This window comes from Emydura macquarii, unplaced genomic scaffold (assembly GCF_026122565.2).
Source record: "Emydura macquarii macquarii isolate MOO-44397 ecotype Brisbane River unplaced genomic scaffold, CSIRO-AGI_Emac_v2 contig_2897, whole genome shotgun sequence".
Classification (NCBI taxonomy): domain Eukaryota; kingdom Metazoa; phylum Chordata; order Testudines; family Chelidae; genus Emydura; species Emydura macquarii.
The window spans coordinates 59,565,152-59,580,371 of record NW_027133034.1 but is presented as its reverse complement, the minus strand read 5'-3'; the positions used below and the strand labels follow the sequence as shown (position 1 = coordinate 59,580,371).

Here is a 15,220-nt window from a genome sequence, read left to right as displayed (position 1 = left end):
TTAGGGGGCTGGAGCACAGGACTTATGAGGAGAGGCTGAAGGAACTGGGCTTGTTTAGTCTGCAAAAGAGAAGAGTGAGGGGGATTTGATAGCGGCCTTTAACTACCTGAAAGGGGGTTCCAGGGAGGAGGGGGCTAGGCTGTTCTCGGTGGTGGCAGATAACAGAACAAGGAGCAACGGTCTCAAGTTGTAGGGCGGGAGGTCTAGGTTGGACATTAGGAAAAAGTTTTTTTACTAGGAGGATGGTGAAGCACTGGAATGGGTTACTTAGGGAGGTGGTGGAATCTCCCTCCTTAGAGGTTTTTAAGCTGAGGCTTGACAAAGCCCTGGTTGGGATGATATAGCTGAGGTTAGTCCTGCTTTGAGCAGGGGGTTGGACTAGGTGACCTCCTGAGGTCCCTTCCAACTCTAATATTCTATGATTCTATGATCGACACTGGTATATCATATTTATTTGTACACAGGATAGAGGATTTGGCTCTAAATGCATGATCTGATGAAATATTTTGGCCTGAGAGATTACTAGATACAGGTGCATAAACTTTATTTGGTCATGCAAGTTGGGCTGTCAGGTATCTAATTACCTGAATTATGAGTACAAATGCAGTTTGCACACTCACAGCCAAGTCTAGTGCATGTAGATGCCAAAAAGTATACACAAAAATATAGACATTGAAAATGTAGGTACACAGATGTGTTGGCCAGGTTGAAACCTCCTTGAAAGTCTGTTCCTGTTAAATACTATATTTTTAAAAAGGCCAATTGCCTTCAGGCTGGGTGAACATAATTTACTGACACTGACAAGAGCTCTGCTATGGCTCAAAGACTGTGTTGTTCATAGTTTTCTTAGTTGTTAGTTCAGAGACTTTAGATGATCACTATGGTCCCTTCTCGCTTTAGTCTGACCTCCTGCACATTGTAGGCCACAGAATCTCACCCACACACTCCTGTAATAGACCCATAACTTCTGACTGAGTTACTGAAGTAATCAAATCAGGGTTTAAAGACGTCAAGTGACAGATCCTATGATCAACAGGGCCCCCACATGAGGGGGGGGGAAGGGTACACTTTACCTGGCCCAGGCTGCAACCCCCATTACCAGGAGGAAAAAGTTTTTCGTGGCTCATGAGATTGTATGTATGGGATGAGGGATTGTGGTATGTGTGTGGGAGGGGGACGTGTTACAAATTTGTACTGGGCCCGAAAAAATTATGCTTGATCATCAGGGCCCAATCAATATACCCAGGTCTTTCTCCTTCTCCATCATATCCAGCTGATAAGTCCCCAGCTCAAGCAAAAATTCTTGTTGTTAGTCCCTACATGCATGACTTTGCACTATTACATTTCATCCCATTTCTACTACTGCAGTGTACAGTGTCATCCAGATCTTCTTGTATGATATTCTGGTCCTCCTCCATATTTGCAATACGTCCCAACTTTATGTCATCCACAAATTTTATTAGTCCATTCCCACTTTGTGTGTGAAGGTAGTTAATAAAAATGTTAAATAAGACTGGCCCCAAGACTGATCCCTGAAGAACTCCATTAGTAACCTCCCTCCAGCTAGACAGTTCACCTTTCAGTAAGGCCCACTGGAGTCTCCTTTTTTACCAGTTCCTTATCCACCTTTCAATTCTCATGTTTATCCCCATCTTCTCCTATTTAACGAAATTTCTCATGTGGAACTATCAAATGCCTTATTGAAACCCAGGTAGATTAGATCTACTGCATTTCCTTTGTCTTAAAAAAATCAGTTATCTTTTTATCTCTTTCTTTGAAGTTACCAGCTCTTGATGTCTCCATGTCAGATTGCCCTGATTGTGGCAACATCAGTTTTGTGATTAAGCCTTACCAGAAAAATAGCTCCAGAGATGCTCAAGACCACAATATGGAATGCTATTACACATGAACTTAGTGGTATAAAATAAAAAAGTAAGTTATAAACACCTTCACTTTCCTCACGTGCATTGGCTTAAGTGGACTTTGGATTAGACCCTTTCATTTGCCGTCTATCTGGCGTTTTCGCTTTCTTTCTTAACACATACACAACACAGGGACATAACACTGTGTCCATACATTTCTTTGACATGATGCTTTGATGATAGCTACACTGTGAAAATAGTTTGTGTTGCCAGTGGAAGACAAATTCCAATTTGCAACCTGTGCATGCTTCCCCACCCCCAATTTTTTTTTTTTTTTTTTTTTTTTTTTAAAAAGGATGGTGTTGAGTCCTAAAAACAAGAATTAAATCTGCCCACCGTGCTTTTATCTCAGGCTACATTAAATAAGATATCCTCCCCCTATCGTTAGGATACCCAACAGGGCTGCCAAGATGCCTGCACTTGAGTGTGTGACCAAGTTTTGTGCTACAGCTACACTTCAATAATGTCCACCTGCTTCATTGGAAAATACAGACACACAAAGCAGCATCAGTAAGCTAAAGTACATCTCTCCTGAGTCCAAAAAGGGCACCAGTAAGAGTGAGCAAAAAACAATATATGTTCCTTAGACATCTTCAGTTTACAGGCAGTGGACATGAAAAAAAATGGGAAGGAAACTCAGCTAAATGCAGTTCATTTGGATGAAGAAAAGTTGACTGTATACATACAGTTAAATTCACACCTTAAAAATTCAAGAGATACTAGCATGGGTGAGAAGGGTTGGCTGGATAGCCAGCATTTGAAGCTGTGTTTATCTGCAGAATAGTTCTAGCAGTTACATGTTCACAGGTGGATACTAACGCGATGTCTACACTATGAGCTAAGAATTCCCTGCTCTCACACACATACTTGCATTAGCACTCATCAAACTAGTGGGAGAATAAATAGAGGAGCTGCAGTAGCATGGGTTGTGGCATTACAGCTGAGCTGTGTCGAGTACATACCCACTGGTTTAGGTGGGTTTGCACTGTGCACGTCTCAGCATGCCTCTCTTTCGATACCCATTCTATATTGCTGTTTATACCTGCACTAGCTCGATGAGAGCTTGTGTGAATATGTGCACACAAGTGGGGAGAGGGGGAGGGGGAAAATGAGGAATCACATCTTTAGCTCATAGTGTGGATATAGCCTTATTGTATGTCCCTCATTTTCTTGGTGCCTGTTTTGAGGCTGTGGGGTTTGATTTGCAGACATGCTGAGCAACCACGACTGCAGCTGAAGTCAGTGGGAGCTGCGCTTGGAACATATAAAGTGCTATACAGTGCTAAGTACTCTGGAAAAATCAGATCCCAGCTGTCTCAAATTGGGCATCCAAAGTTAGTGGATACATTGGACCTTCATTTCTGTGCCTAAATTTCCCATCTGTAAAATGGGGATAACAGAAGCCCCTCATGTTACAGAGCAATTGTGAAAATAAATTCATTAATGTGTGTGATGTACTCAGGTACTATAATGAGCTTCATAGAAAAGCTCATGAGGAAATGACTAATTCTGTCCTCAGAGCAGGGTTTGAATAGCGGGCAGTAATTAAGGCACAGGGCCACACATTGAACAATGAGGAGAAAGCAAAATATTGAATAGCTTCTCCTTAAGTGAGCCCCATCCATCCTGTGCACTAGATGAGGTAAGGTCCTGTGGAAATAATAGTCTTTAATTACATAGCCACATGTTATCATAATCCATACACACAAGGGAGCTGAATTAAGGTTGCACAGGCAACCTTAATTCTGGCATCTCAACTTCTGCGTGCTTGACTTTGCAATTTAATAGTGTTCTTTTAACTTTGTTGTCTGCGTGTAATATTCTTAGAGTGTAAAAATACTTTTATAGACTTGCACGGGAATTACATGGATGCCACGTGTTTTTCCAAATGGAGAAATTTTTGTGGAATGTGATTTTTACGTATCACTGCAGAATTAGAGGGAAATGCACATATCTCAAAGAAAACCAACAACGTAAAGAAGAAAAATTACGGTCAAAAGTTCCCAAAAGAATTTCTAAATGCACTTTGTTTCAACCTTTTATGAGTCTGTGCTTCTCCTTCTATATTGCTTCCCCAACTCTGTCTATACTGTTTATAATAAAACATAGCTGCTAGAAATGAGAATGAAAGATAAGGGAGTGATTTTAAAGGAGTTCTACAAAGGACTGTTTATATTTCTTGTCAGGTCATTTTTCAAAATTAAAGAAGGGGTCTACTTGAAGTTATAAAATGAAGTCTTGTTCACTGCCTGGTGGGGCCTGTAAGTTCAAAAACCCGCCTTTGTTTTAACCCCTTCATTTCTGAATTTAGATCCCCTTGGGGCTCAACATTTGAGATTATTTAAATCGGATATTAAAGCTGTACCGGCCATCATCTATGCTAGAGAAGTTTGGTTATAAGCTTGCCACATCATTACGATTATCTGTATCTAGACTCTTTTTGTATTACATTGTTGTGTGAATATAATAAGGAGAAGTGAAAAGATAAACGTGAATTTGATGTCACGTTCATACTCAGACAACCACTCCTTTCAAACATTCTAGTTGCTGACCCTACAGGCTAGTGGCCAAGGAGCCTGGCAACTGCCCTTTATAACCAGTTAGACCTTTCCTTGTTCTTTGTGTTTGATTTTTAAACACAGGCTTCTTTTAATGGCACCAGATTTGTGCAAGATGGGTGTGTGTGTGTGTGGTGGGGGTTTGGGGGGGCGGGGGATGATGAAACTAAGGCTTTTAAACCACTGTCTGTGCTGGAGGCGACATAGGGGGGCTGTGATGCGGTGGGACTTACTCAGAATTCCTCCCAGAGTTCCCTAGAAGCACACATGGCAATGGGAGTTCTGCCACACTTTCAATGAGTCCAGAGTGCCCCACCCACCCTGTACCCTATTGGCTGGACTTCTTGGTAAGGGACTGGGGCTGCACGCTCTCTGCACTATTTTGTTGGGTATGTGGCAAGTTGCTACTCCCCTTGTGGCCAGATGTGGCACTGCACCAGCTGTGCCTCAGTACCTTCCTCTTTCTCCCCACCCACACAGTCCTTTGGCCTACTTCAGCTATAAGCATGTCCTGGCCCTGCAGTCAGACCACTTTAGAGTCCTGCCCATCTGGGGCCACTGAGTCCTTTACGAACAGGACAACAAAAATAGACAAAACCAAACCTTCAGCCCAGCTGGGCTCAGCTAGCAGGCACCTCGTCATAGGCCTAGCTCTGCTGCTCTACACTATGCCTCAATCCACTCCCTGATCCAGAGGCTGGCACCCTCCTCCCCTTATTCAACAGTTCAGGGAGGCTCCAGTTCATCAAGGCCCGTGTCTCAGTCAGGCTTCCAGCTCAACCTGACCAAAGCCCATCTAGTCTTCTTCCCTTGTACCTTCTCAGCCTGCTTCCCAACTCCTCTCCTCTAGGTCTCCTTTCCCTAAAGAGCTGGGGGAGTGCTGCTGGAGGGAGGTCAGCTCTCCTCCAGCAGCTCTTTGTTTCTATTTAGGCCTGGCCCACCCTCAAGATGAGAGTAGGCAGGTTACTTGGCTTCTCAGGCCCATGCTAACCCTCTCACAGCATGTGTGGGCAGTAAACGCCACATCACAGGGTAGCTAATATTCTGGTTTCTCTTCACAGAAGCGTTGCCTAGTGCATAGAGCACCGGAGTGGTTCTCAAAGGACCTGGATCTATTCCTGGCTTTGTCAGTAACCTTGGGCAAGTCACTTAACCTGCCATCCCTCAGTTTCCCATCTGTGAAATGGGGGTAGTGATACTGACCTCATTTCTAAAGTGCTAAGATGTACTAATGAAAAGTGCTATAGGAGAAGTGTGTGTTATATCCATGTTGCCTGCATTCTTCATGAGGATTATGCTTCAGCCCTGCACAGGGTGTGGGAGGTTGTGCATAAGAGTTTGTGGTAGGCTCCTTGTACCCTCCTCAACCTTTGCAGCAACCCAAAGAAGGTGGCCATTGTTCTGTATGCTTCAACAGTTGTGCTCTTTGCTACGCAGATGCAACACGTGGAAAGTAATGAATTTCACGTACACCTTTTTGAAGAGGTTTGAAGAGGTTTTGAAGAGATTTGAAGAGGTTTGTCATTTTTAAGAATTATGTCCAGGTTGCAAATCTTGCAACTTGAACATCAGGCTTTTCAACTGCCCCTAGCAGAGAAGAAAGGTTTTCTTTTGAATCACACTAGGTTTGTCACATTTCTGCACCACTAAGTTAGTTATTACTGACTACAATGTAGCCCAGAGAGCGCTAGAGATTCTTTCCACACAGATAATTTAAGAATCTCTATATTCAAAGCACTGGATATTGGCTCCTGGTCTTTAACTGCACTCAACACTATCTATCAGCATGCACAGGTTAGCATGCAGGTGCAAGAGTTTTTGAAATTTATGCCATTATCAGTATGCTCCAAAAATGTTCTGTAAATTTGAAACACTTAAAGGCTGCAGAATGATAAAACTAGGGATGGGCCTGAACAAAAACCTTGGATCTGAACACCCTTGTACTTTGACATAGCTTGGACATGTATCCAAATGTTGTGGCTTCAGTGAATAGACAGCAAGATTTGGCCCCACTAAAGGATTAAAACTTAATTGATAGATTCTTGCTTCAGAAAGGAAATGATGCATCAAAAACTGGCTGAACTGATTTTAAGCATAAATGGCAAATAAATTGCTTGTGTCAAAGAATTTACATGCAAAGTCTAGTTGCGTGGTGCTGTTCAAAGTTCATTGAAAATACAAAGGGGTAAGAGTCTGTGGGCAAGTGATAGGTGCAACTGGTGCCATTAGAATTTGCTGGACACTTGCCATAAAAGGAAAATTATTTTCCGATTAGATTTTAGCAACTGTAAGTATGAGAAATGACTTGGTACAGTATAAATCCTAGGGATAGACCCTATGGAATGCAGACATCTAATTAACTTAACTCATCATTGAGAATTACTTCTGCTTTGTGCAAACAGCCCAGAAAGAACATTTATCCTGGCAGTAAAATCCTGAGTTTTCTAGAAGTACTCTGTATACTGTCAACTCATATCTTCTGTTCCCTCCCCCCCAACAACAAACAGGAAAAAACTCTGTGACCTTCCAAAGGAAAAAAAATAATGGCCACTTAAATTGCTGTGTTTTATTTATCTCTAACCATTACTGATTAAGCCCACAAAAGATTTTCAAAGAACAAGGGATATTTATTGCACTTGGCAAATGCCTGGGCACATACATGGTGTTTACCGATGATTATGCAGTTGTTTTGCAATGAAGGATTCCAACATCATGCAAGAAAGAAATGCTTACTTTTTTAGGCTGGTCATAATTAGTTTTATGATTTAAAGCTTACTTGGTTGAGTGGTTGTGTTAAGTGAATCTAAAAAGCTTTGCTTTTACTCCCTTATCAATTTTCAAAGTATTTATAAAACACAGAGAAATTAGCACTTGGATACCATCAGAGCGGTGTGCACATTAAACAGAGACACAATAACTTTCACTGAGTATTCCTTTCTGCATTCATGCCCTTAGATCACAACCCCATCTCACAAACAGAGCTATGAAAGATAGTCCTGTTTTTTTGTTTAGGAAAGAAAAAAAAAGTGTGTCAGTGAACTGCCATAATGGCACCTTCTAGTGGAAGTTTAGATATTCCCTGGAGACTCATCATACATTGCTTCTCCTTGATATTTGTGAGTGCTTTTTCACGTGTCATTTTTCATATTGTACTTTATGATTTTCAAAGTATTTGTGCAGAGCCCTGAGCAATTTTGAGGGGAAGGGAAGGGATAGTTATAAATAGTTATTAACAGAACCATTCACATTTTTTTGACAAAGTTTTGTACGGTTCATTGAAAAGTGGGGTTTTCATGAAAAAAGTTTTTGTGAAAAAATATTCAGGTTTTTGCTGGTGCGCTGAAAACTTAAGTGTTTAACCTTTCGGGTTCTTGGCTTTTTGATGAAAAGCTGAAGGTCTTTGCAAAAATTTTAGATTAAAATGAAAAGTTCATTTCCACTGAAAATTTTTCATGGGGAAAAAGAGTGTCCTGGGTCAGCTGTAATAATGAGTAATAATGCTATTTGATCTTTAAGGCAAAGGGGCAACCAGTGAAGAGACAAAGGCAGTACAAACAGCCAGAGGACTTTAAAGGGAAACCACATTTCTTTTGTTCAGACCAGTTGAAGTTTCAAAAGATTAGAAGCCCCATTTGGCATGAATGAATGAATTGGCATCTCATTTTGAATTTCCAGACAGCAGTGATGAGAAAAGTGGGCTATATCCTGTCAGAGTTTCTTTTTTATCTTTACATCATTCTCATTGTTTATTCAATATGTAAAAAGAGGTTCCGGCCTCACCACATACAGGATGCGTCCTATTTCTTTCAATTCACTGCCACATCTACAACAAACTACACAAAGTTGAAGCCTCTGTTGCTTTCTCTAGGGACAATATACTGGTACTGTAGCTGCTCTGGGGAAGTTGCAGTGTCCCCCATGCACAGAGGCAGTGAGGGCTGTTGCCCAACTATGTGGTGGAATCCTGCCTTGCTGCTGCTTCTTTCCTCTCCCTCCTCTCCCCTCACAGGCCTTCAGATACAAGCTCCCACCTGCTCTACTCCCTGCTTCCTTTCTGGAAAAAAACCTCATGTTCCCTAACAACTCCTGCTTGGCCAAAGGACCCCACTGCTAGGCTGCTGAGCCTTCCTGCTAGGGTGACCAGATGTCCTGATTTTATAGGGACAGTCCTGATATTTGGGGCCTTTTCTTATATAGGCACCTATTACCCCCCACCCCAGTCCTGATTTTTCACACTTGCTATCTGGTCTTGCTGGGCCAAAGACCCTCTTCCCTCCACTTAACGGTGTGCCCACTGCTGGCAGACATGGTGGAAGGTCGGCCGATGGACCCGGGCAGTTGTGCATCCCTGGCTCACGCCTGTCCTACTCACAAAAGGCATAGAATTCAATGTCTTCCTATGGCATCAGCAGAGTTCAGTTATTACTTAGACTGCAACATGGCCCAGAGAGTGCTAGATGCTTTCCACACAGAGATAGTCCCTACCCCAAGCTTTCACAGAGAGTTGACATACTAGTATAGTGCACTGTACTATTTTTATGATACAGCAACATCAGCCTCTCAGTATATTGCTGCAGCCACTTTGTTCATGCAAGAAGGGGGAAGTAGGGAAACCTGAACTTGCTTTAACCTCAAGAGTTCTGTTTCATTAGATTTTTGGATTCCTTAATTCTCAACTTTTGTCCATCCCTATTGCTTATACTTTTTATTACAAAGCTTTGTGGACTGGTTTGTCAATAAACATGCCAAGATAGACTACAGGTTATTTTAAAGGCATAACACAGAGGAGAATGAGGCCTCATGAGCCTTCTGGTCTGTTATGAACAGCCAGTTCCACTTGCCTGGGTAAGGCATGGTTAGATCTCGAAAGTATCCGGGTATTTATGGATCAAAGCACTTCAAGGCCTGGGCCCAGGCTCTCCAAGAGATCTCCTAAAGCTGCAGGATGAAGATGGAGGGTGACAACTCTCTATCATAAGGGCAAAACTCTTCTGTGCAGGAGACAGAACTGTCTTAGGGGTGGTCAGAGATGGGGAATGAACTCCCACAGGAATTAAGGACCATCACAAACCTCATGGCCTTCTGCTCTAAGTGCAAGGCGCGTTTCTTTGATCTTGCCTTCTCCAACATGAATACGTAGCATCATGTATATTAACCACCTTCCCCAAAAATAAAAAACAAAGATCCCTACCAAAACAAGAGAGTCCCCTACACATACTTTCCCCTTGGGGCGGGGGAGGAGAGGTGGGGATGACAGAACAAAGAATACATGAAAGATGTTAGCTATGTTTCTTAATGCACTACTGAAAAGTGCTCAGATACTACAGTGATAAATGTGGTAAGAGAACCTATATCGAATAGATGGACAAGGGGGGAAGAGGGGTGGAGAGGCAATATCTTTTATTCGACTATCTTCTGTTGGTGAGTGTCTCCCTCGCCAACAGAATTTGGTCCAATAAAAGATATTACCTCACTCACCTTGTCCCTTTAATATCCTGGGACCGACTGTTACAACACTATGCATATCCTATAAGGAATAGATACTTGTGCCCCAATACCATAGCATATGAGAACCTCACAATGTATTTACCTTTACAACATCCCTGCGACATAGGGAAGTGGTGTTAGCCTCACTATACTTCCATTTCCCATCTGTAAAATGAGATACCCAGTCACACAGGAAATCTGTGATAGAGCAGGGAACCAAACCCAGGACTACACCAGTCTCAAGTTAACACACTAATTGCTGGCCACCTCTCGCTCTACACTCACTTTGTTACAATTGTTTAGAATTTTCCACCTGACGTGAGACTTTGGGCAGAAAATGTTATTTTAGTTACCAATCTGTCTATTTTGCTTATATACTATTAATACATGCATTATGCACAACAACAAATAAAAACCACCAGATTTGGAGTATAGTAAATACAGTTGCTAACATATGCGGTGAGTTATATGGGCCTGTGGTGCCCGGGGTCCACCAACATTGAGGATGGTGGGCCCAGCTCCACCAATATTTCTGTGATGCTGGTGGGCCGGCCGCAGAGCCTCTAGTGGCGCTTGGCCAGGGAGGTGCAGAGCTCAGCGGCCCCCAGCATGGCCCAGCTGTTCTCAGTGGCTGGCCAGGATGGATGGCGCTACTCTGACTCCAGCCTCAAATGATGTGTGGCATGGTGGCAGCCGCTCCCCCATCCCACCCATCTCTCCCACATGGGCCCAGCGCCCTGGCCAGGAGCCACTCCCAGCCCCAAGTAGCGCCGCACTGTGGCGGCTCCCCCCTCCTGGCCCCACCCTTTCATCTTCTACACATTCTTTGGCCTATTTTACCACTATCTCTACTGTCTCTGGTTGATGCCTTCTCACCCAGACCTTAGGGATGTCTGGAAGGCTCTGCATTAATTGTTCTAAGATCACAGCAGCATCCATGACCATGACCACTCTGACATCATGCCTCTTTCACCTCAGCCATTGGTTAGTTAACTTCTGCTCAAATGCTCAGCGTGCCTTACCATGTGGCTGCCTTACATTTCTGCCAGTATCTTTCATCTGACAAACCTGCATGGTCCAATATAGTAGCCTTTAGCACAGTGGTTCTTAACCTTTCCAAACTACTGTACCCCTGAAGCCTGAGTCCCACTCCCAAGGGGCTGAGGCATGTAACTTAGTTTCATGGCGCCCCTGTGGCGCCAGGCAATTGCCTTTCTTGCCACCCCCAATACCAGCTCTGCACTTGCGACCCCTCTAAACCCCCAGGTTGAGAAACACTGCTTTAGCATATTATACTTCTTGGCCTGTTCCTCAGTCAGTGCTATGTAAGCCACTTGGGCTTCTTCCACCCGATAAAGGGCTAAATGCAGGGCCCATAATGCTTTATCACAGCCTGCACGAGTAGCAATTCTTTCAAAAGTCAGTAAGAATGCATCAGGATCATCCCCGGGGCCCATTTTACAGAGTCCCAGGTCACCCCAACTTCCATTTCCCCTGGCAGGAAACGTTACATTTTGTATTCACTGCTCCTGTACCTGGGTCTGTTCCATCTTGAATCCCTGAAATGCTCACTGTTTCTCCACTGGTCATCCCAGCAGGGATTATCGCTCTGTCTGGTGGGTCATCTAGAATGCCTGCAGTATCCTATGCATCTCCTTCTGGTGCTTTACTGGCTGCCACATCAGCTCCTCCATGTTCTCTCAGTTCAGCCTGTCCTCACATAGGCTGCCTCTCAACCTTGCTGGCTGTCAAGTGAACCCCAGAGAAGCCCTCACTTGTGGATGGGTTCTCCTTTAGCTCCTGGAAACTGGTGGCTGGTTAGCCCTCTGGGTGAAGCTCCCCAAGATACCTTCACCACATGTGTTTATTGTTTGTCTCCTTAAACTCCAAGTTTTTGTACTCCAGGTACAATACAACCCTATATAATAGCAGTGCTGAGGAACCCTCTTCTGGTTCTTGGGTTTTGCCTTTTATACTCCCTGCTTTTCTTCCTGGCTTCTCCAGCTGGTGAGCTCATTACCTCATTAACTCATCCAGCTACCAGCAGGTGTAAGTGCTCCTGCCTACCTTAGCCACACTCACTGCCCTGGGTGTTCTAGTGACCAGGATGCTGGCTTCCATAAAGCCCAATTTGAAGCTATTAACAGCACCCTTTCATACACAAGCTTCAAAAGGGATCACAATATTTGGTCCCCAATAATTGTAGTCAATTTAGGGAGAATATATCTGATCTTAAATCTACACTCAAATAGATTTTACTGTAATGATAACATATGCATCTAGAAATGCTTTAGTGCCTGGGTACTCCTCTTGATTGTGTTTTCTGTTTGTTTGATTACTGTTTCTGTGGTTCAAGGCAAGGGGTCACTCAGAATTCACTAGGGCTTGGTCTACACTGATAATGTAGGTCGACGGAATGTGACTTCCATCGACCACATAAAGTATGCGTCTCCACTGGCATGTCAATTCCGCCAACCTAAATCGTGCTAAAATTCAACTTAATAAAACCACTTCCACAAGTGACATAGCGCTGAAGTCTAATTCTGTGGATCAAATGAGCGTCAGTGTAGGCAGAGCGCAATGTAAATTGACGTCATTGGCCTCCGGGAGGTATCCCATAATGCTCTGTTGTGACCACTCTGCACATTCACAGTCTGCTGTACTGTGGCTGCGTAAACAGGAAATAGCTCCTCCCCTCAAGCCCTGGGAACCTTTGAATTCCCATTTCCTGTTTGGTCAGTGTGGAGAGAGCTTTGTAGCTGAACTGCTCATGGAGATTGCGTGCTCCATCCTGAAGTTGACCTGAGGTTTTGGATCTCATCGGTCTGTGGGGTGAAGAGTCTGTTCTGGTCCAGCTCTGAGCAAGCAAAAGAAATTTGGATATCTACGAGAAGATATCTCATGGCATGTTGGAGAAGGGGCACAACAGGGACGTGCAGCAGTGTCGCATTAAGATCAAAGAGCTGAGGCAGGCTTATCAGAAAACTAGGGAAGCTAACAGTCGTCCTGGCTCCTCACCAAAAACATGCTGCTTTTACGAGGAGCTGCTTGTAATTCTCGGCGGAGACCCCACCACTATGCCACCATGCCGTGTTGATACCTTGCGGGGAATCCAAGGCCAGGATGAATGAGGACGAGTCTGTGGATAATAAGGAGGAGGATGAGGAGGAGAACAGGGGGCAGGCGAGTGGTGTATCCCTTCTCCCTGAAAGCCAGGAGCTGTTTGCAACAGAGGAGCAGCCCACCCAGACACAGGAAACCGTGACTGACTGGGATGCTGGGGAAGGCACATTTGGTAAGTATGTTCTGCAAATTGCATGTCTTTGGTTATATCCCAAGTCCAGAATCTTGAACCATTAGGAAAAAGTGATGTGTGTGGTGGTGGGGCTGTGCTTCCTCGTACCTGGTGTGCTTAAGAATTGGGTTCACCCCAGAAAAGATTATTTATGTGCACAGGGATGCTCCAAGAATTCTCCATGCATATCTCCAGGAAGCTTTCATGTGGGTACTCTGAAATCCTTTGCAGAAGGTTTCTTGGGAGGACAGCTTTATTTCTTCCACTGCAATAGGACACTTTCCCCTGCCACTCTGTTATTAATTGTGCAGGCCTCATTGCGGGACACAGCATAGCAGCATAAGGGCCAGGACTGTAGCCCGATGCTTGCAGCAAATCCTCCCTTTCTGCCTGTGTGACCCTTAGCAGGCTGTTATCACTCATGGTTACCTAGGGAAGATGGTGCATGTTTACAGTACCTGCCCAAAAATTTTTTTTAAAGTGTGTGTTATTCCACAGCTGGAGATGGTTTCTTGGTTCAGCACACCTAAGTCCCTAAGCAGGATGTTGTTGCTATGGGCTTTGGGCATCCACAAACCGGTTCCCATTTTTTTATTCCAGAGACAGTCAACCCATACACACCATTCAACCTTTCTACCGCCTATTAAAAGCCTGATCAATGGGAGCCCGACATCCATGCTGCTCTAGGGAGCATGGACTTGTACAGCATGGGCACCGGGGATTTCCCTAATATAGCTTTATCCCCTTTACTTAGCAGGGCTGGAACAGTGCTCCGACCCCTGCAATAGTTAGGCAAAGGTATGCGGTGCTAGCCTTCCCTTGGGAAGGTTAAGCATTTGCCAGGCTAAGAATTATTTATAAATTGTAATATTGCTTTTCGTCCATGGGATGAGTTAACAACAGGTAACTTCTGCTTTGCTTCCCTTACAGTGGGCAACGTGGCCTTCAACACACATCTTATACTCCTGCAGAGTGCCTGTTGGCAGATAAGAAGGCGAAAAAAAAACCCCTCAAGATGACATGTTTAATGAGATAATGAATGCCTCCATGGCTGCTGACACAGAGATAAGAGCGTGGAGGATTTCATTATCTGACATGGACATAGACAACAGAAAGGCAGCACAGAGTATGAGCGTTCAACACAAGATGCTGCGTATAATGAGTGATCAGTCAGACATGTTGAGGTGTCTGGCTGAGCTTCAGGAAGCTCAGCGGCAAGACAGACTCCCTGTGCAGCCCCTGCAAAACTCTGAGCTAACACATTCTTTCCAAGCCCCCACTCCCAAGCGATCTAGGAGGAAGTTGAGCAAGGTGCAGTACATGCTGCACTCCTCACTGGTTGAGGGGAGCAGAAAGAAGCGATGGCACCTTTAAGGAGTGGGAATGTGTGATTCTTTCATGTGTGCACAGCCAAAATGGGTTCTGTATCTCTTCTCAGACCCCACACAATGCATGCAGAATCTTCCTTTTCTCCCCTCTGTGAAGGATCACCAATAAAAGAAGTACTGCTTTACAATTCATTACTGTTTATTTATTGATAAAAAGGGAATAAAGAGAGGGGGAAGTGTGGGGGGGGGACTGGAACAGCGGGTGAGGGGTTGGGGTGGGGAACTGGATCGATGAGGGATGGGTAGGGGATGCGAAGTGAAAGCACGGGACAGATAAGCAATGTGCATTACTGTTGTGACTCTTTGCAAAAGTAATTTTTCAATGCTTCCCTGAGGCGCAGTGCTCTGTGATTGGCTCTCAGAGTTGCAGTAGCATCTGGTTGCTCAAAATTTGCGGCCAGCTTTTCTGCCTCCACAACCCAACCCAATGGGAACTTCTCCCCCTTTGTCTCACAGACATTATGGAACACACAGCAGGCAGAGATAACTATTGGGCTGTTTTTTCCACTGAGGTCTAACCTAGTAAGCAGACTGCAACAGCGCACCTTTAAATGTCTAAATGCTCATTCC

General features: G+C 44.2%; 1 protein-coding gene across 1 annotated transcript in view; it reads right to left on the bottom strand.

Moving 5' to 3' along the window:
* Positions 1-11,880, bottom strand: part of ANKRD55 (ankyrin repeat domain 55) — a 112,842-nt gene extending 100,962 nt beyond the window's left edge. The window contains exon 1 of the mRNA XM_067568866.1: positions 11,503-11,880. Within this exon, the coding sequence (XP_067424967.1) occupies positions 11,503-11,557 (55 nt within the window). The 5' untranslated portion in view covers positions 11,558-11,880. The remainder of the gene's footprint in view (positions 1-11,502) is intronic.
* Positions 11,881-15,220: the final 3,340 nt, after the last annotated feature.